General features: G+C 28.8%; 1 protein-coding gene across 2 annotated transcripts; it reads left to right on the top strand.

Annotated features, from left to right (window-relative positions):
• Window positions 1-752: 752 nt before the first annotated feature.
• On the top strand, window positions 753-22626 carry LOC123295628 (poly(A)-specific ribonuclease PARN-like). 2 transcript variants are annotated; one of them, XR_006535157.1, is made up of 14 exons: window positions 753-837; window positions 906-1098; window positions 1160-1468; window positions 2491-2791; window positions 3146-3267; window positions 3327-3430; window positions 3505-3615; window positions 4459-4507; window positions 4580-4635; window positions 5096-5182; window positions 5254-5464; window positions 5675-5700; window positions 19406-19527; window positions 22501-22577. XR_006535157.1 is itself a non-coding variant. In XM_044877041.1 (13 exons), exons 1-13 carry the CDS (start codon window positions 819-821, stop codon window positions 22611-22613), a joined length of 1797 nt encoding a protein of 598 aa, XP_044732976.1. In that variant the 5' UTR covers window positions 753-818; the 3' UTR covers window positions 22614-22626. The 2 variants fall into 2 exon arrangements, 1 of the variants encoding a protein (XP_044732976.1); XM_044877041.1 differs by lacking the exon at window positions 5675-5700 and having other exon boundaries at window positions 22501-22626.
• Window positions 22627-23224: the final 598 nt, after the last annotated feature.

Below are 23224 nucleotides of genomic sequence, written 5' to 3'. Positions count from 1 at the left end.
AGTAAGTTCCCCTGTGTCTTTGTCACAATCATATCTACATATACAATGTATTAGTAAGTAGTTGTATTAGACAAGGACATAGGGGAACTTACTGGTAGTCCTCTCTCTCCCTTCGCATATCGCATCCACTTACAGGCTAGCGTTCTCTATTTTCATATCTCTATGACTTTAAAACTTCAACTATGTAAAAAGTATAGAGGGTAGAGGGAAGGAGCACAATCTCTGTGTTGAGAAAGTGAAAATTGTATTTAATTAAGATGGCATTCCAGATGGTGTTCCAGAGGATCATGCATACATATAAATACAGTTAATATATATACAGTTCATACATATACACACACTTAGCTACGCGAGCGTCTTTTCAATGTTATTTTGAATCAAACAACCATATAAGATTGTGCTCCTTCTCTCTATTTTCCATAGTAAAACGGCAAGGCTGTTAATAGACCTTTTCATTAAATTACGATTCATTATTGTTTCAAGCAGATAATAATAAGTTGGACAAAGACACAAAATATTTGTTATTCATTTTATCACATTAGTTTTTTAACAAACTGTCCGAAACAAAAGGTAATCGCTTTTTAAAATGAAAAAGTCTACTGATAATTAAGAGAGTTGACTGCGACCTATACATATAAGCTATCAACATTGGTGGTCTAAGTTTACAGACCTCAAAACTTATGATTACATTAGTAAAAACCAAAGACTATATAAAAGTAAACCGATATATTCTCTGGTAAAAACAACAGGAATAAAAATATTTGGTTATAGAGGTTGGAATTTACGTTGTAAATAAATGTTATTCAAAATAATAGAAAATGGAAGTTAATAGATCAAGTAATAAAATAAATTTTTAACTAATTATATTTAAATTTTCATTTTATTCATAAAATTTATGTTTTTAGATTTTCAAGATTTACTCCCGTTTATCGAGACATGTATAGATGAATGTGATTTTATCGCACTTGATACTGAATTTACTGGCATTAATAGTAATGAAACTCCAACAATTTTTGATACATTACCAGATTATTATAAAAAATTAAAAAATGGATCATCAGAATTCTTACTTTTACAATTAGGTTTAGTAACATTCAAGTAAGTTACCCGAAATTTGGTTATTTTCGATAAAATATTTACAAATCATATAATTTTCTAGATACGATGTAAATACCAATAAATTTAAACAATCAGCATTCAATTTTTACATATTTCCAATACCACTTCCTGGCCTTAATCGTAATGTAAACTTTTTATGCCAATCTCAAAGTATATCATTTCTTGCATCAACTGGTTTTGATTTCAATAAAGTATTTCATGGAGGTATTTCATATTTAACAAAAGCTGAAGAAGAAACATACAAGAAACAGTTAGATGATAAACGAAAGAAACGAGCGGATAATCAAAATAACGATTATAATATTTTAAATTTGAAAGAACAAGATCAAATAGAGGTGGAGTCTATTAGGTACTTTTATATAATTTATTTTATATTCAAAATCATGTGCTCAGCGTATCTCAGGTCAGAGTTAGTTGGATCAGTTAAAAAGAATGTATCATTTCGGGACATTTTTATACCATGTATATGAAATATACATATTATATTAAGCTTAGTCCCAAGTTTGTAACGCTTAAAAATATCGATGCTACGAAAAAAATTTTGGTTTAGGTGTTCGTAGAATCACCGAATTAGTCCATTTCCGTATCACCGTATTCTGTCTGTCGTCTGTCCGTCTGTCATCACGATTACTCAAAAACGAAAAGAGATATCAAGCTGAAATTTGTATAGTGTGCTTAAGACGTAAAAAGTGAGGTCGAGTTCGTAAATGAGCAACATAGGTCAATAGGGTCTTGGGTCCGTAGGACCAATCTTGTAAACCGTTATAGATAGAACAAATGTTTAAATGTAAAAAATATTCCTTATAAAAAAATAAACAACTTTTGTTTGAAACATTTTCTTGTAAACATCACTGTTTACCCACGAGGGCTTTAATTAGGTGAAAAATTTGTAATATGTATTAATATGGGAATATCAGTTATGTGTGTGTGGCTATTTAAGAGTGGAAATCTTTATTTACGTGGCGTCAAAAAACAAACGATTGCGTCACCAAAACTGTCTATACATGGTATTACAACAATTAATTCAGTCAATTGTTTGTTTTCACTTGTTAAAACTAACTTGCATACAAATTTGGGCGAATAGTTTGAATTCCCGAAATGATTGTCTTGAGAGATGATAACAGTCCATCAAGTATACTTCATTTGACGAGTATCTTGCATTTTATCATGTCGATGATAATTAACTAGTTTGCGACTATTTTCGTTACTTGAACAATTGTTGCTATGGGTATTATTAGCTTTACAGAAATATGTGTTACTGTGTTATTTTCACAAATAAAATGTTTAATTGTACAAAATTAGTTCTAATTTTGTACAATTAGAACTAATTTGAAGGATACTTCGCACTATAAATATAATAATTATTTTCAGCAAACGAATTGAAGAGTTTTTAAAATCAGCCGAACCAAACGAAGAACTTGTGTTGGGCAAATATAATTCATATTTACGAAGAGTAATTTATAATAATGTTGCCGAAAAATTTAAGGGAAAAGTTGGATTTGATATAAAATCGAGTTTAGAGGAATCTAATAGTATGTGCACAGTTGTTGCATATTTACGAGGTAATAAGCAACAACAACAAGAACGAGAAAATGAAAAGCAACTTGAAGAGGATAAGAATTTGCAACAAGCTGTTGGCGTGTCTTATGTTATTCGACGAATATCGGAATCGGTAAGTTAAGATAGTTCTCAAAAAAATAATTTTTGTAAGAATATTCCTGATGACAGTTTCCATTTTTGATATCCAATTTTGTTAGAACGCCATAGAATTAGACGGAAAGTAAGAGTAAAATTTTTGAGATATCTTATATCGAAGTCTGAAAGTGAAAATAAAGAAATAAACTATTTGCAAGAAATTGAAATGCATTATTTAAATTTAAGTTTTCTAAATTCATCTGTTAAATGTTCGTCTATGGAAGGTTTGTGGCTTTTTTCCAAAAAGATTTAATTAGAAAAATTTGTACGTAAATTTGAATGTAATTTGATATCACATTCTCACTCTGAAAACTTTTATGATTTGTTTCAGGGTAAATTAGTGGTTGGACATAACATGTTTTTAGATATAATGCATATAACGAATCATTTTTTACAAAAAATTCCCAACGATTATTATAGTTTTAAGGATATCATCAGTGTATGTTTTCCAAAGTAAGTTTTTTATTTAAATTATAGATAATTTTTTGAAATTAATAATTTTTTTTAAATAGTATTTTAGATACTAAACATATGGCAAGTTGTTCACCGTTTGACGAAAAAATTCGTTTTTCTACTTTAAATCATCTAGTGTCGACTTTTGAAAATCCAGAAATAGGTAATTTTGGTTATCATTTTAACGATTATCGATTAAAAGGGCACATAAATTTGAATTTTTTCTTCAATTTTCAGATGTAGTGTCTGGTGGAAAAGGTTATACAGTTTCCGCTGATAAAGGTCATGAAGCTGCATATGATGCATTTATTACGGGTGTTTCATTTTTATCTATGCTAAAATTTATTGGTAAGTTACTCATAGAAAATTTAGGGAAAATCCATATTTAGTTCTCAGTAAATTTATTACGAATTGAAGTACTAATTTAGATAATTGTATCAAATGATTTAATTCAATTTATTTATTCATTCTTTTTTAAACAGTATAAACATTGTACAGAACATGCCTTTTATAAGGGATAGGGAAAATTAATATTTTTTTAAATTCCAGTATTAATCTTTGTGCAAATCTAATGAAAACCATTAGTTAAGGATGCGGAATATAAATGGTATTTTGATGAAGTTCATAAAATTTTAAACTGTAAATTACACAAGTCAAACTTAACGATCTTTTAAGTTGAATAGATATGTGCTAAAATAAAAAAACAAAATTTAATTTTTAACGAGTCAAAATAAACAATTGATTGAGTTAATTATCTTGTATATTATTATAAAATCTTTTTTTCGTTTTTTAAAATCGATCACAAAAAACTACCTACAAATTTTCAACTCTCTTACCATTACAGTTGAGGAGTAAATAGACACCAAAATTTTTGCCTAATTTGCTCCTTCACGGTTAAATAATGATGGTTTACGAAAAAATGTTTCATAAAAAAGTTGTTTATTAAGGAACATTTTATACGTTTATACCATTGTACTATCTCTTACAGTTTACAAGTTGGGTCCCGCGGCCCAAGACCCAATTGGCCTATGTTGCATTTGCGAACTCGAAACTCATTTTTTCGATGCTCTATTTATTATTAATTCAACTAAGAAGTCATATATTTAAGTAATAAAAATCCTTACCAATAAAGTACTTAAATCTTAAAAATAAATCTACATAAATCTTATTCATTCGAATATATTGTTACAGATTGTGTTTTTCCACTCGATTATTCAGTTTTAGATCCTTATCTAAATAAGTAAGTTAGAAAAAAGTTAAATCAAGTTTACGAAAAAAAAAAGGAACTAATAAATATTAATTTTATTTTCAGAATATTTGTGTTCAAATTAACCGATATTCCATATATGAATATTGGAGGTGCTGATTGTAAGTTGTAAACGTAAAACGATTAATTTCAGACCCTTCCTAAATGCAGATGCTCAAATATTTCAAATTCACTGCCGGAACCCTTGGATCAATTAAAAGACAAAGCGTTGGAAAAATTTCTGCCCCAATAATTACACAGACATTCAAATTTCATTCCTACTAATGAATACAGTTTTCTTTCATTTTCTTTAAAAAGATATATTTAAAACATCCAGTTTCTATATGATCTTTGTATAAAAAGATGAATTCAATTCAAAATACAAAGAACATTTTCAATAATTGATAATTTGGCGATAGCAGTTTATGAGATACTATCTAAAATCGTACGCGAAAAGAGCATACTTCAGAAATTATTCAAAACTGCCTTCTGTACGAACCATTACTCAGATGCTTGGGTATTTTCATGTACGAAGGACTTTTTAATCATTTGAATCTAATAAATTTCATTTTCCACTTATAGTGAAACCAAAACGGGATCACATTTTGCATGCATCATTTTCCAGTAACTGGAAAACTAAAGATATTGAAACATTCTTTCATGGCTATGGTAAGTAAAAATTGATATATTGCTTACAGAATTCTATGTAATTTTTTTTAATATTTACATTTTTTCAATAGGCCGCATCTCAGTTGTTTGGATAAACGAGTCAAGTGCCTATGTGTGTTTGCCAAATGAGGCAACAGCAAAAAAAGCTTTAAAGGGTTTAAGCAAAAGTAAACAATGTAAATTGTTATCATTTTTTAAGTATGAAGCTTTAATGAATGCTGCAAAACCATTACCAATTAAAGAATCCCTGAAAGAGAAAAAAGAATTTCCATCCTATCCTGAGTGAGTATTTTTTTTTTTTTTTTTTTTGTTATATTTAATATTTGTTCGCCTTTACAAAAATTGAAAGTGTTCGCTTGAGTTATAAGTGTGCCAATCATCAGTTATTTTTAAAAGGGCGTTTGTTTATGTAAATAAAAAGTTGTGTCTTAACTGCCATCGGTCTGTTAACTTAAAAAAGTGCGATTATTTTTTAATTTTCTCTGATTACAGGCTAAATACGATGAGCGATTCTGATGGTAAATAGCTTAATTAAGTTTGTTATCATAATAATACCGTTAAAATACCGGACGTACAGTGTATGATTAAGATGGTTACAGGCGATAAAAAATTAACACTTAATTAAATTTGAAATAATTTACGCTCAATTGATAAATTTAGAAATATTTCTGGTACTAAAATTCTATTTGGTGCTTTATTATTTATCCACAAAATCATCTATAATCTATTCATAGAGAGCACGATGGAAACGACATCTGACGACAACATTAAATCATGCTCTAAAATGTTAGTTACTATGTGTTGGAAACCAATTTTTTATTATAAAAATAGAATTTAAAGTAAAAAATATATTCTTCGTATATAAAAGTTACAGTCTAAGTTGAATTAAATTTTTTTCCTTGAATCAGCCGGCAAAAGTAAGTGGAATAAACACAATAACGAAAGCAAATATTATATGAACTATCAAATAGACAGATTTCATCTATCAAAAACTGTTATTGTTAAATTTTTTAAATATTCATATTATTTATTTAATCTTCCAGATATAAAATGGAATTTATTATATACAAAATTTAAATATAAAATTTATTTTAATTCTGAACGTGAGCATGATTTAACGAAATTTTGTCCGCATCGAGCGCTATGATCGGCTCAGTTGATCGACCATATGATGTGCTCTCTACGAATATTGGCTGTAAATGTTATCATATCTCTGGCTTTTTATCAGATGCATTTTATCTGTTAAAACTGGAGTAATCCAGGTCTAGTTGCTACCAACAAATTCGCTTATATCGAATAAAAATAACACAATAATCATTGTGTTAGTAATAATTCTGTTCCATAATTTTTTTGCGTTTTTAAGGCGTAGTACGTGCATATCAAGTGATTTAATAATAATAAAAATATTATTGCAGCTAATAATTTGATCCTTTTTAAAAACTATAGTATGATGTAACTCATCAAAAGCGTATGAAATAAGTTTTATTCTTAACAATAATCGCTGTTAAGATGTAACCTCATGATGACGCTTGACGCTGACTTTGAGCGTCAAACTAGGATTCCATCTAGATCAAAAAATACAAGATATGCCCAGCGTCAACTAGTAAAAATGAGCTACAAAAAAGTTTAATAACATCGAAAGCCGATATATGGAGATATACATACTAAAAGTAGTTTCTCATTTTTAATAAAACATATCGTAATGATAAATAAACAACTATACCCATAATGGCTGGTGAATATGATTATCTATTGTGTGTTTATCAGTGCCAAAAAATAATTTGTGAAGCGCAAATAAAAAAATGTCGACTGTGTTGCAATTTTATTTACTACAAGATACACAACATTTTTACAATATTGTACGGAGACAAACACCTGAAACCCCTATAATAATTTTGAAACGCTTTGTATAATTTTATAATTTATATATATTAACATGCTCTATGATAATAATATATGTATAAAATGTCCATTAGTGACCATATAAGAATTTTCTATACATAATATTATATATGTATTCCGTTTGTATAAATACCGCACAGTTGTGGTGCCTAGCACTCTGCAATGCTATCCTATTATTCTTAATCTTACGGATATACATATTCAGTATGCACAAATCTTGAACGTGAAATAAATCTACCAATATACATAAAAAATAGAGTCGATACGTTTTTTTTAAACTATGAACATCAGGTGTTTAGTTGCAATTTTAAACTTTATGTGCGATTCTTTGTTTTTATATAACAAATTATGTGGTTTAAAATGTTTGTATTCGACTGTTGTAACGCATATATGGTGCGTTATTTTATATTTTAATAACACTTTATATACAGAGTGTCTCAGAATATCTTTGCCTAGGATATTCTGTTGAAATTAATTAAGGATTATTCAGCTATGAAAATTGGAAATTCTTTGTATAAATTGAATTCTGGAAAATGTGGAAATTATAATAAAAAGCAAAATAATATTACACGATAACCTTGTAATTATTCGTTGGGTACGTAGTAGGTAGAGGATACTACTGAAATGTTACATATATGGATGGTAGAAATAAAGGATAACAATCTTATATGGCTTTTTAAACTCAAAAAGTGCCCACCAAAAAACGTAAAAATATGTTTCAGTACATGGCCACAATGGTGCTCATGAAAATAGGGACTACTTCCTTATCCTTCTCTAACAACTTATTTAGATATTTATCTGACTGTTTTTAATTGGTTTGAGTACACCAGTGCCATCTACATTTAATTCACTTTTTGGACTCTTTTTTTAAAACGGAAATTGTTTTCTTATATACTCTACACTTTATAATTACATAGTGAAATAAAGTATTAAAGTCGTGTTCGTACGCATAAAACTAATACACATCAATCAACATTATCGAGGAAACGACCCGCCATCTTTGATATCAGCTCTCCACCATTTTACAAAAAGTCATCCTCGTTTACAAAATATAACCTTACAATATATGTTTGAAGTTTGACAGTCACCTGATTTGCCAATATGGTCGAGTCACGAACCCATATAACAAGGACGTGAAACTCGTGTGGAGAGGGTAACAGGAAAAAAGGCATCTATCTGGACGAGATCTAGCCCTAGGTCGTTGCGTACTTTGTGCGGCGCATCAGGCTGAATTTGTTTTCAATTTTTTGCCTTTTTTGTAAATCAGTTGAAACTCGTTCGAGAAAAAGACAGCCTGTATAAAGTACGCAACGAATGATGACTAGACCCTGCCCAGATAGGCGTCGTAAATTCAGCCACGGATGCTTATAGCTCGGCATATGAGTTTCACGTTCTTGTTATATGGGTTCGTGGGTCGAGTGTTTATCCCAGCGCAGAAATAAAGGAATGTAAAATTACGGTATGATTACATCTATAATACTACAATCGATAAACAATTATCTCCCATAATTGGACAAAATCGCTATAGGGAAAAATAAACTGAAAAAATTTACTTAAAACTTATTTTGTTTGAAATCGTATCCTTTCCCTAATTTTAATGAAAGGCGAATTAATTTGAGAAATCGAATGAAAAATTGTTGTTGTGAATGGTTGTATGAGTTTTATAAATAACACTTTGAATGGTTAATCAAAAAATTATTCGAAACCTTAATTCTCCAGAGCTTCGTTTTTGTTGTCAAAGGTCTCTGGTGCGAATTTTGATTATGAGAAGTTTCGGTTTAAATAAAACCGTGTGACGTTAATCAAGCTAAGGTTGGATTTTGGCTTATGTTATTTCCATTTATAAAAATGCTTTTGGTTTGCCATGTCGTTAAAACTAATTTACCAATCCAAAAATTATTAAATTTCATATCGGAAGTAAATTTTATCGATCTTTAAGTTTATTGGATTTGATAGTTGATTTTGTCAGTTTTACATGTATTTTATTAGAGAATTATTGATTTCCTTGGTATATTAACTAAACTTGACTAGACATATTTAATCGTTTTTATTCTCAATGACAGACTTGATGTGAATTACTGCATGTAATTGCAAGTAATGTTTTTCTTAGCGGATAGAGATCATGGCTAGTCAACTGATATATTAACAACGTACAAACGTTAGTTTTATATCAAAATGAGCTTTAAACATGCATGTGGTCGTTATATGCTATAATGTTTATATAGTATTGGAAATTATGTATATTATTAATTTATTCAAATTGTGATTTTCCATGATTTTTGGGCATGTAAAAAAGTTACTGACAATACAATATGTGAAAAAAAATTGTGAAAAGTTTGCACCTATTGAAAGGGTTGAAAAAACTGTAGAAAACAATAATCTATTTTTAATCCTTTCGATACTTGTAAACTTCCGATCATTTTTTTTGAACATATTATGATGACAGTAGCTTTCTTTTTTTATTGTTTTGTTTTTGAGGTAAAAAAGATAGAAAAAAAAATTCAATCCATTTGAAGACTAGATAGTTAATTCCCGATATATTGCTGATAATTTCTCCAAAATATACTTCAGAAACGATTTCCTGCGATATTATTGAACCATATATATCAAATTTTATCAAATTCTGAAACAAGTGGAAACAAACAATTGACTGAGTTAATTGTTGAAATACCCTGTGTAGAAAGTGTTAGATGTCCGAGCTTGCATTATTTTTAATAAATTATAAAAATTTCTATAATTTTTTTTGTGTTTTTAAAAAATATTCCACAAAATCACTATTTGAAGCTACATACAAGTTTTCAACTCTCTATCTTTTATAGTTTTGGAAAAAATGGACACCAAAGTTTTTGCTCTATCTCTTTATCTCTATCTCATGGTTTACAAGATGGATGTTACGGATCCAAAACTCAATTGACCTATGTTACTAATTTACGAAATCAAACTCAATTTTTACGTCCTGAGCACGCTATAAAAAGTTCAACTCGATATCTGTTTTCGTTTTCGAGTTTTGCACTGCAGGCGGACGTACAAACAGACAGACAGAAAGGCGGACGAACAAACGGAAATGGACAAATTAGATGATTTTATTAACACGCATACCAGAATTTTGCTTATATTATCAATCTGTTACAAACCTGGGACTAAAATTTGTATAACTTGATATGTGTTTCACATATACTTTGAGTATTATTTGTTTGCAAGTTTTTAAGTTTACTAACCAAATCAATAAAAATCGGGTACAAAAATTTTGTTCGCATGGTAAAATCACATTTCAACAGTTTATAAAACTGAGACGTGAAAGATTTCCAACTCTGTATTTAACATATATGTGATATCCAAATGTACACACATAAAAATTTTTCTAAAACATTTATATATGTTTCGAATTGTGAATTTGAACTGTCTATGTCTGAATGAGTTTGATATTGTGCATATAACTAACATACATAAACCTCAATACTATCAATAAATATTATAATTTGTTTTATTTCAATGTATAAATAATTGTACTTGGTATGTAATTGACAGACGTTATAAGTACTTCTAAGTACGTATTATTATTATTTATAAAGAGTAATATAATTATAATTATAATTGTTATTGTTTAATGCTTTCCGAATTACGTTATCATATTTATATTAATTATTCGTTCAGTTCATGATCTATTCATTATACAGGATGTCCTTAAATCATCGGACAAAATAGAAACGACGAATTTTTTATGAAATTTTAAGAAGTAAAGTTTTTTGGCGTTTTTCGATCGGACGCACCAATTAAGGCTTCTTTAACTGTCGGCTATAATTTTAAGAATTTCTCAATTAATATTTGAGAAACACAAATTTTTATAAAAACCAAAGTTGAAAGAAATAAAGTTTACTTTAATTTATCACCAGATCATTTTTTGCGCTAAGTTCAAAAATCTGAAATTAAAAAATTTAATCCAAGGACATGAAACTCAATGCCGAGCATTAAGCGTCCGTGGCTGAATTTAATGTGCCTATCTGGGCGGAGTCTAGCCATCGGTCGTTGTGTACTTTGTACTGAGCATCAGGCTGCATAAGCGAATGAAAACATATTTTCAATCACTTTCAATTTATTGAAAAAACAAAAGATAGCCTGATACGTTGTACAAAGTACGCAACGACTGAGAGGATTAGACCTCGCTCAGATAAGCGCCATTTTTCCTGCTAACCTTTCCACTTTAGTTTTACGTCATTAATACATATGTTCTTGATTCAAGCGTTATATTCTAGAACTTAGAACGTAAACTTGTAAATATTAAACCGAAAATATAACCTTAACGATAAATTACAGTAATCTTTATTTCCAACGAATATAACTGTTAACGTTAAAATCGAAAACGCCGAAGGATTTTTCGACTTAGAATTTTGTAAGGAATATTGTAGTTTCAATATGCAGTTTAATTTTGGTCCGGTGATTTTGGGACACTTTGTATATTTAAGATACTTTTAATACTTAAAAAAAAATATATCATTATATTTTATGTTTAATTATTATTGGTTTATTGTTTAAACAGGGTTTATAAGAATTTTTATAGAACGGTTCTTTTTATTAGAACGCTTATATATTTAATAATGATTATTACTTTGAGATTATAGACTCCAAAAAATACATAAATTCAATTCATTTGATCCTTAGATGAATAGTTCTTGAGAAAACGCTAAAAAATTATCCAAAATATAAGGTTTCACACACACAGATTTTTTTGGAATAATTTACTATATGTACGGATTTTTATCAAATTCCAATTTCTTAATAATCGAGAAACACATGTTGTCCTCAATTTCGGCAAAACCCGAAAGGTATTTATTTACACATAACATAATTTTGACCCTCTCCCCCCACAAAACGGATTCATTTAAAGAGCGATTTCTCGGATCAATTTCAGGAAATTTTATAGGAAATATTATTTGGCTCAAATATTCAGTTAAAATGGAATTTTACATCATTCATTAATGTAGAAAATGCATAGATAAAATTAAATTACTATAATATGATATTTTGGCTTGCTAGTCGAAATATCAACTGCTATATTCAATTTATGACAAATAGATAAGACTGAGTCACTGAAAAGTGTTTCTACTTTTATGAACTTAATTTTAAATGAATATATTTGACAACCCTAGTAATTTAATCTGTAACATTAAACCGAATAAATAAATTATACTAAAGAAGCATTTTATTGAGAGCGAACGAGCATTAGATAAAATTATCTTTAGTAGTACAGTAAAATTATTTAAAAAATCATGGTAATAATATATAAGGAAAAAGTGTTGCATCTTTGAAATTTGGCACAGTTGTTCATTTGGTTGTAACAACTTCGTACCGAAAAATCTACTCAGGCGGGGGGAGATTTAAAAAATCATTTTTGTTTATAAATTATAAAAAACCAATGTAATAAATTAAAAAAATTTGAATACAAATTGAATTTTTGTCTGTTTGTCCGTCTGTCAACATGATAACTCAAAAACAAAAAGAGATATCGAGCTGAAATTTTGTGTGCTTAGGACGTAAAAAGTGAGGTCGAGTTCGTAAATGAGCAACATAGGTCAATTGAGTATTATCTCAATTGAGTATTTTATGAGTAACAAGTTATATTTAAAAATTTTTTTAAACTAATATCACCAAAAAAAAAGACCCCCACTCTCTCTGAGAAGTCGATTTTTTGATACAATGTTGGCTTACCCTAATAAACAACTGTGCCAAATTTCAAAGACGCAACACTTTTTCCTTATAGATATTTAATTTTATTGTACTATAGTGCAAATAAAATGTAATAAATTTTTAGAATGCCATTAAGATTTTCTTAACTAAATTCATGGTTATTTTACAATCATATGAATAAATAATATTGTGTGGGCTAGAATCGTATCTATAATTTAACCATTATGTTCATAATATATGCAATTACAATTGCATAATAACGAGTGTTTCATTTGACTTGGCTAACTTTTATACGCTAACGCTTTACCAAACGTCGTCGGTTATTACATTAAGAACTTACTTATTTTCATGGCCCAATCTAGCTATTTAGCCCATTTGGACAAAAATAATATTTACACTCATACCATATAAATGGTGTGCCTTTTTAAGTTGACATATGCTTAAAACTCGATAAAAAAATTTAATCGAAGAAAATGGTTCAAACGAAAAATATTAGTTTCAAAAGGATACATTTTAAACCGACATCGAATTCGATCTAAGTTTTCAGGTTCAATTTAAACCTCACTCTGATTCATAACTGACAAGAATTAGATGAACGCTTCAAATTAGAAAGTCGTTCTTTATAAATATGCAAACATTTTTTGTTTGAAAGGTTTTTTTTTTTTGTAAAAACCGAATGGTTTAGACAGTAAGTGACAACAAAAATCTAGCTTTTCGTGAGTTTGTTCATTGAATTTGAACTAAATCGGTCTTTATAGAAAAACGAACGATTTTTATTGGATTTATTGGAAAACTTTTTTCGGATACTGCCTAGATTTCGATAAAACAATTATACGAGAGAAAAATTTCGGCTTAAACTTTTCAGTCCGTTTTTGCTAAACTGTACGGTTTGCGGAAAACTGTATCGAACAAAAAATTTTACTTTTTTAATGACAATATACTAATTTAATAAGTTTTTCTCATTATTCTGATCAGGATCTTCAGGATTAACGATTTCCATATCTGAAAATATTTTCATTTATTGGCGCTCAATTTTAATATAAAATGTGTCAAAGGAAAACAATTTGTAGAGAAAAAATGTCAAATCTTACTTGCTGGCTGAGTTTATACTCAACTTTGTGGAGACATCCGGTGCACAATTTATATTGACTGTGAATGCAGTCAAATATTTATTCTCTTTCCATATAGAATCAATAATAAAATTGTAACATAATTTATCAAAACGCTATTCTGTTTATGCAGGGAAAAATGTGGAGACAAATAAACGATTTTATTTTCTATGGATGCGATTTCAAGTCAATAGCAAAAAACAATTTATTGTTAGATAAAATATTTTATTATGCCTTATGTTAAGCTATCGAGACATCCGTTGAATGAAAATAGAGGAGGCAATTGCTTGTTAAGCCAAACATGTCTCTAATTTTCATATATATCATGTATATATCTTAAAAATATTGATGATACGAAAAAATTTTATATAGGTTTCTTAAAAACTCCTAATTAGTCCATTGCCTGTCCTTTTGCCTGTCTGTCTGTCTGTCCGTCTGTAAACATGATAACTCAAAAACGAAAAGAGATGTCGAGTAGATATTCTTATAGCGTACTCAGAACGTAAAAAGCGGGTAAAGTTCTTAAATGAGCAACATAGGTCAATTGGATCTTGGATCCGTAGGACCAATCATGTAAATCGCTAGAGAGAGAACTTAAGTTTCAAAGAAAAAAATATTATAAAAAACTAAACAACTTTTGTCAATTATTTTTTCGAAAACATCACTGTTTACCCGTGATTGCGAAAATTAGGTTAGAAACAATATATAGTATGTGTACAGGAATTGTATTTATTTTAAATTTATACGTTACACTGAGGGAGTGAGAAGAAAGATACTCTTATTACTTGGTGTGTAAGAGTGGCTATCTTTCTTTACTTACATGATGTAAAAAAACAAACAATCGCGTAATCAACATTGTCTATACATGGTGTTTCAACAATTGACGCAGTTAATTGTTTGTTTGCACTTGTTTTTTCTATATTAATAATTATATAGCTAACAAGTACTCCAATAATAAACCTCACTGTAATAAAAAGTAACTGATTTGAATATTGCTAGAAAATTAACCAAGAATAGAAGCAAAAAATCAACATAACTGAGTAGATTATTACGCAAATTAGAAATAAAAGTGGACTAATACATTGCTCTGCGGAACATAATCTATTACACTATTTTGCGAAAATCTAATTTCATGATATTAATCTTATACGTTAGAGCATGATAAATCTCATAAAAAGAAGGGACCTTAAGAAACAATGGTTATACTTCAGAAAGCTAAGCACTCTGTTACCAGAGCGAATGTTCGAAGCGATTCCATTGACTCTGTTCGTACAAAATCAATTTCGTCCGGGATTATAAATAAATTAACTATTTCTATACCCATAACAGCACGTCGTTTTGCCTCGGCGCGGCTTTTTAATAGATATATCATACAGAAATTTAAATATTAAACACATATCTCTACTTTGTCCGTTGTACTAGACCCGGTCCGTTCGTCCGTACATACATTCATACATTCAATAAAATTAATATTTTATTAAAATAATTTTTTATTTTTTAATATACAAAGCTATATCAATATATAATAAATATTGAACACAAGACAGAATTACAACTTCGTTGTAACGTAGTATATATGTTAGTGACATTCATATTGGTTGCTTGATTCTGTGGATATCTTAGATCTTATACACCTAAATAAAGAATGTGTATTTCAATTGTTTGATAAAATTAAAAGGTAGATAAATCAGTAATACTTACTTTCGTGTAGCTGCTAATATCCCTTTCGTATCTCTTTCAGGATAATCCTGATGTCGAATTGGCCATATTACCCATAAAAATGTAAAACTAGACTTGTTATCATCACAAAATTTGAAAGTGAAATTAACATTGATTAAAAAACGAAGAAGTCATACCTACGTATGACGTCACTAGTGATTATCTTCCTCTTTGTTTAATTAGGAATTTTAAACGTTCATATCTTGCATACTAGTAAAGATTTTTAAATACCAATTTCACTTTTCTGCCCGCCCAGTGAGAATTCATCACCTGAAATGATAAAAAAAAAAATGTAGTCCGGTCCCCTATTGGAAACGGAATTGATCTCAATGTACTACAAAAATGCCCAACTCGCGTATTGTGTATAAAGTTTTTTATAAATACATCGAGTATATTTACTAGTTTAATTGGCGCAAAAATTATTTTTTTTTTTAAATTCAGGGACGATCTGAGATGATTTAAACCTTTAAAGTGGGTTGTGATCACCATTGGTCACTAACCACGTATGTGTAAAATTTAAAAAATCGAACCCAAATTGAGTAGTTACATAATCGGAGATGAGATAGGACAACATTTTTGCATAATTTTGATGATGTCATCAAGTACAAAAAATTGATTTTTTTGGATTATGTTGGATGTTTGGACGGTGTTTTCTATACACATTCTATGTTTAATAGGAATTGTAATAAAAAAAGTAGTTGGATCGTGCTTAATTCTTTTTTTTGACCAACGACAAATAGAATAGCATAGGCATAAGGATCGAAATGTATAGTTAGCAAATCGTTTGAAGATATAAGTTCCAAAGTTTCTCAATATTCCATTTGCATGACCCGGAGTCTCCAGAATAGTCTCTGATTAAGAAGAATGTCTAGATATCAGGTTCTGGTCGGTTGAGTTTGATACATATTACCACCGGAAGCATAAACGAAAGAATTTTGTATTTTCTTGATGTGGTTTGCAAATTTACCTTGAGACTCTTAGAGTCTAGTATATGCTCATTTAGTTGTAAAGTCCAATTGATAATTCTTAGCCTAAGACTGTATGATCTAAGGTGTTTATATTCGCTATCATGATACACTTAAATATTACTATTATGATTATGATTATTAATTTTTTTTTCATAAATATTAAATTTATTTGATATCGAAGTATATATATTTGAATGTAAAACTTGATGCAATAGAAATAACTAGCGAGAAGTGTATCTATAAATCGTTTCAACTATACATAAAGTATGTAGATTGTGGACATATTGGCATTGCAGGTAATCTGGACCACACATGGTGTTTTTCATAAGGGCCGACTTACGACTAGTCATATCAGTAATGTATCAGATTTTATACAAGATGTATATGATGTGGTCACAAGTAAATGAAATCGTATTATAATCTATCTCAGCAGATTATAATGTGCTAGTTGCATTTCAGACGATTCAATATTGATAACATTCATGGTGATTCGATTATCTGCGAAAACTTTAATCTTCATAAAATATATTTTTTGTTAGAATTTAGAAGAAACATTTTTTTCCAAAACTCTTCATTTCGAAATTGTTCTTATCTTGAAAATAATGCCTAAAAGATAAAAAAGTAAACTTCCTTTTTTGATCACTCCAAAGAATAATAGCTAGAGCAGTTGTAATTAATATTTTATTTAAATATTATTGATTTATAATATTAAAAAATATTTTTAACAACAAAATATTATTGAGTTTATATTTTATTATCTTCAATAGGCTTTTGTCCTTTTGAAAAATTGGTTTATACGTAACATTAGTTTCTGATTTACACCAAGAAAGTATTATTTAAAAAAAAAATACTAGTTACCTTATGTATTTTGCATTTAAAAAAACCAATTCAAATTTACTTCTAAAACAAAGTGTTATGGCGTCCTGAATGGCATCAAACCGTGACATGCAATAATATTTCTATTTGCAAGTTTGCAAGTATTTGCAAGTTTCCATGTTCTTGTTTTTGTAACCTTACATAGCCTTTCATATGGCGTGACGTAGTACCTTCAAAGTACATCTGACTGGTGTTTGCTGTCACATGACTATGTATAATTTTAAAGAATTGTATTTAAAAAAAATTAATCTTGTGTTTTGTTATCTACATGCCATGATTAATCATTAAAATCTTTTATCCAACCTATTTATTCTTATTGGATAAAAGCCTATTATTTTATAATTGAATGCCGCATGCCATGTGACCTAGAATTTCTGGCTGCTGTAGATGTACGAGTATGTATGAGATTACTTGACAGCCCGAGACAGACGACGTCTTTCAAGTTCGGTTGTCTTTCAAGTTCGCACTCGATTTCAAGTAGCTAGGCCTATTTTAATTTCTGAAACTAAAAACATCACCCTCGCACGTCTCGCTCAAGACAGTGAACGTTGAGTGCTCGGTGCCTCGGATTAATTAATGATAGAGAAATCTAGCAAAATTATATTACTGCTATGTTTTACATTGCAACTGCGATATGATGTATAAAGTATAACTCTTATATTTTATGAAATCTGAATGTTCTGCGGTTTAAGTCATGTATTTGCTATTGATTCGCTATTAATATAAGAAGCCTTCATAGAGATTCACTGATTTTTAATATTATTTTTATTTTATTAATTTTTTAATTCAATAATTACAGGAATAGAAGCTATACTTTCTGGTATCAGATTTTCTAGAGCAATAATTTTTACGAAACTTTGAGCTTTATATAAACTTACACTAATATAAACTCAGGAGAAAACGGTACTTCTTTTATGAGAAGTTAGAGGTCATCCATAAATTACGTCACACAAATTTTATGTTTTTTGACCTCCTTCCCTTTGAAATCGCATATTTTTCAATTTTAAATATTGAAATAATTAAATTAAAACAGCAGTTAAACAATTTTTCCCCCATTCAAAATAATCTTGAATAAATTTAACATAAAGTCGTAAAGAATGTATAAATTTCGCGTTTAAACACAATACCACATTTCGTCGACCCTCTCCCTTCTCCTTAATGTGAAACGTAATTTATTGATGGCCTCTGATCTAACACGTAAAAATATGGATAATGTTTAACATGGCATACAATTTCAATCAGATTCATTGCAATTAAACAATTTTCACTTAATAATAATGCAAGACAAATATATAAAAGTACTAGAGATTTTCCAACTTTAAACCATAGCCGAACTTTTGTAATAGTTTTAGTAAAATTCGTTCAAGGAAATTTATACATACAAAATTGTTGATTGGCACATGAAAGAATGAAAAATTAAGATTTCATTGCTTAAAATTTATACAATATTCTTTATAAAGAAAATCGTCGAAGTACACTTCCAAATCTTGTAGAAAATGGCGTTTGGTCAATATCATTGAATTTGAAATATAATGTAATTTATGATTAAATCGGCACGAAACTCGAATATTAACAGTTTCAAAGATTTATACAAAGAATATGAGAAATTGGTGTTTCTAGAACTCTGAAGCTGTTTAAAATCAAGATCCGTGCCCCTTTTTGTATATTAAATTAAATATCTCAAATTTATAATATGATCAAAGAACACTAACATACCAACAAAATAATGGTATTTACTCCAAGGCTTCATGTGCGCTGCCAATATTAAATAAGATAAATAAAATTTCAATTTGACTTGATATGAAAATTGTAGTCAAATTATATATTCACGGCACAAAATTTGTAAGAAAATTGAAATTTGCAATTCACACCAAAATTCGACCAAAAGTCATTTTCCGTAAAGTTTGTGAAGTGTCCTTCATTATCACTTAACAATTTTTAATCCTATTATTTATTTATGTTAGAATTCCAGCTAGCAAAATAGCAAAATTACTCGGATGTGCCAGTTCCCCTGAACATGATTCCGATGAAGAGATTGAAATTGAAAATGAAAAAAAACCGTTACAAATTTTAACATGCTCAAAAGGTAAATTTAACTTTTATACGTTTCATTTTGTCATTAATAAAACTTTTTTTTTCAATAACTTGCAGGTCCATATAGAGGACTACAGGAAATTGCAAAGAAAATTTTCACTGTGATCATTATTTTGTTTTTAATCATTTATATTAGTTATATTTTATTAGTAAAGTTAAAATTTTAAACGTTCGGACCACATCTGATGTTTAAACGTATGCACCGTCGCGGCTACGCAGCGTCGAATGATATTTATATTTATATCGTTATTGTACCGTACGGTGTCTTACCTCTAAAACCAGGTGTGTGAATCGATTCAAATGTTTAACAAATCATGTTTAATATTTTAGAAGAAAATAAGTTATTTTAAAGATTTTTAGTACCTAAATGTAACGGGGAAGTAATTAAATTAAATTTTTTATGATAAGGTTGGAGACACACAAGGAGCGATTTGTTACAGCAGGGTGGGGGGAAATTTCGAGTAAGGAGTGAATTTTCTTTGCGCCAAATTTGCTGACAGAAAATCCCCCTTGTAAGCTATCCAAAACCTTGTAATCTAAAACACTGAGTTTGATGTTTTAACTTTATTTTATGTTTAAAATTTATATTTTTTACCTGAATTTGAATCCTCGGAGAGAATCCTCGCTATGTTTATTGAGCTATTGCTTATTCACTTCCAGGTTATTGTTATGATTATTCATTCGTAGTTTAATCCGCTTGTCTCTTGACAAATAATCGCCCTGTTACATTGCTTCTATGTTGCAGAGGATTCAGGAAGGCACAACCCTCTGAAGCTATATTAAACGCCCATATTACTGGGAATTAGCTAAAACTTCCTGTGTTTTCCGGCTTTTAAAGATTGGTCAAATTTGATTCAAGAAAGATTGAATTTATCAGATTATGTAATTTCTTTGACTTTTGTTTTTCCAAAATCTATTAAATGATTCAATTTCTGAATCAGAATTGTTCAATCCAACATTCGTTATTAGGTATTACATACATTAAAGACTTTAAATGAAATCCATCCATTTCCCGAATTTCAAAATATTTTTTATTTTTACACTTAATTTTCGCACAAAAATTTTCTACTATAATATTAACAACGTAAAAGTATTAGAAATTTTAGAGAGATTTTGAAACACGTTTGGAGAGATCTTGAAACACTTAAAAAATGCTGAAATACAACGCGTCATACAAACCACTGTCAATGTTTTCACTTTTTTTTTCATTTTTAGTTTTTTCTGTATGTGCAGTTTTATGATTTAATTATATTTATTTATTTAATAGTAAAATTTTTTATAAGTGTATTTGGTTCCTGCTAAATACAATGGCAACAGCGAGCTTTGAATAATTACATAAACATTCCGAACGTATTATCACAATAATAATAATTGTCAGAAAATTTTACTAAATAATATGTTTGAAATGAAATGACATCGCAACCATTTGAGGAAGCTCGGTGTTAGCCTCGGCAGAAATCTCAAAGAATTACAACAATTAATATTGAAATTTCTGAATTAAAAAAATATATATTTAATCATTGTGATGTCATTTTTTAGAAAATTTTGTTGCATATTTAAAAATATCCTTATAATCAGAGCTGCCAGATCTTATGTTTTAACAGTAAATCTTATGTTTTTTACCCATACTCCTGCTTTACGAATTTTTTGTTTCTTAGTCTTTTTTAATGGTTTTCTACATTTAAGATTTCGATCGATACCATAGAAAATACTTGAATTATTGTCAAATGAATCCGATTATCATATTATTCGTCCGTGTAGTATCAGAAAATTCTTGAAATCTGAAGATTTAAAGCGATATCTGGGAAACTACACGATTAATTGTAAAGGGTTCCCGATTTTTGTATTTTATGTGTCAAATAAACGTCAAAATTACATAAAAAATCACATATGAACACGAATGTCTCGGATCGATTTCAAAATAAAAACCAAAAACAGAGAATTATTTTTTTTATTTTTTTTTTTTCAATAATGATTATCAGATTTTTATATCAATAATGATGATCAGAATTTTTATTTATAGTGTTATTTTGGTCAATTATGAAATTTTCAGATAAAAATGCGAACTTAGTGTCAGGTGTATTGCTTTTTAAAGGTCTTTTTAACCAAATAATCTGGCAACCCTGGTTATAATATTTAAGTCAATATTGTTATCACATAATACATATTTAAAGATATATATTTTAAATGTATTTATTTATAATGAATAAAAATAATAATTTTTTTAAATTTTGGATTAAGAATTGTATATATTCGGTAACTGTGAACCCTCGAACCAAAAAGAGAGCATTGAGCATTATGTATGAGTATGTGTTTATCTGTCTGTGGGTTCATAGCTCAAAAATGGATGTACCGATTTTGATTTGTTTGTTTGTTTGAAAGGTAATTTGACGAGGAGTGTTCTTAGCTATGTTTCAAGAAAATCGGTTCAGTTTATAGAGAACCACAAAGAAAAAACCGCATTTTTGGGGGTTTTTTGAATTTTGATTAATTCCCTCAAAACATACATCTTTTGACGTTCTCATTTGAACCTTTATCCTTTTATTATTTGCTGTGAGCAATAGGACAAATCACGTCGTTTTTTATTAATTGTGTCGGCTTTAGGTTTATTTTATCACATTCTATAGTTGATAGTTGAAATGTTTGGAATTTTTATATAATTTCCATATCCTTGTGTGGATGGTTGTCTGATATCTACATTTTTGGAATGGTGGATTATTGAACGGTCTTTCTTTTTCATCAGGAGCTATAATGAGGTAACATAAAACTAAATCCGACAAGAATTCTAAAATTATGTAATAATATTGGACAAAATTTACGCGATGTTTTAAAAAATTTGTGTCTAAAATTATTTTATTAAAAAGAAATTTTGCACTATTCACATTTCTAAGCTTTTTTATCCAATATTAATTACAAAAATTTCGGTATGCAAGTTAGATTACTAATATTGAAAATGTTGTTATAGTATCGCCTGCAGTTAAACGACACATTGAAGAAGATGAAGAAAGTTTTGCTGATGAAGAAGAAGTAGTCCCATCGAAGAAAAAGATTTTTAATGAAGACAATACTTGGGAGTAACTTTTTTAAAAATAAAATTCTCTTTTAAATAAAGTTAATAAAGAAATATAAAAGTCTAAAATTTTTGTTTTTATTTTCATCGCAAGATCTCTATAAGAGTTTGTATTGAGTTTTTTCAGTAGGAAGTAATATTTCTGTAAGTTATCTCTGCTAACCAGCTGTACAAATTTTGAAGGAACTGGAGCAATGGTGTGACATACTAAGTAGAAGTAAAGGTAAGTATTAAATTCAAGGTCGATTTTCGATCCCAAAACGATAAGCTCTATATTAAAAACTGTCTTACAGACCTTTGCGTTTTAATTTACGATTTCTGTTTCTGATTGAATGAAAAAAAAATAGCATTTTGCAATGTGATAATATGAATATCAAATATTTTCTATCGTTCTCAATCTTAAAAGGCGTAATTGAAATAGTTTTCCTGTATTATGGTTATTTAAAAAATAAGCAAACTAGTCAGCAACCTGTTTTATTTTATTTTGGCAAATATTTTTCACTGCCAAGTTGATGAAAAAAAACTGGTTTATAACCTTAAGGTGGTACTATCAGTAATAGACTTTGCATTCTGAATTTAATGAAACTTGGCATAGTTGCCCATTATTATATCATAATTA

This window comes from Chrysoperla carnea, chromosome 3 (genome assembly GCF_905475395.1).
Source record: "Chrysoperla carnea chromosome 3, inChrCarn1.1, whole genome shotgun sequence".
Lineage (NCBI taxonomy): Eukaryota > Metazoa > Arthropoda > Insecta > Neuroptera > Chrysopidae > Chrysoperla > Chrysoperla carnea.
The sequence above is the reverse complement of the archived record's forward strand: the minus strand, read 5'-3'. Positions and strand labels throughout refer to the sequence as shown.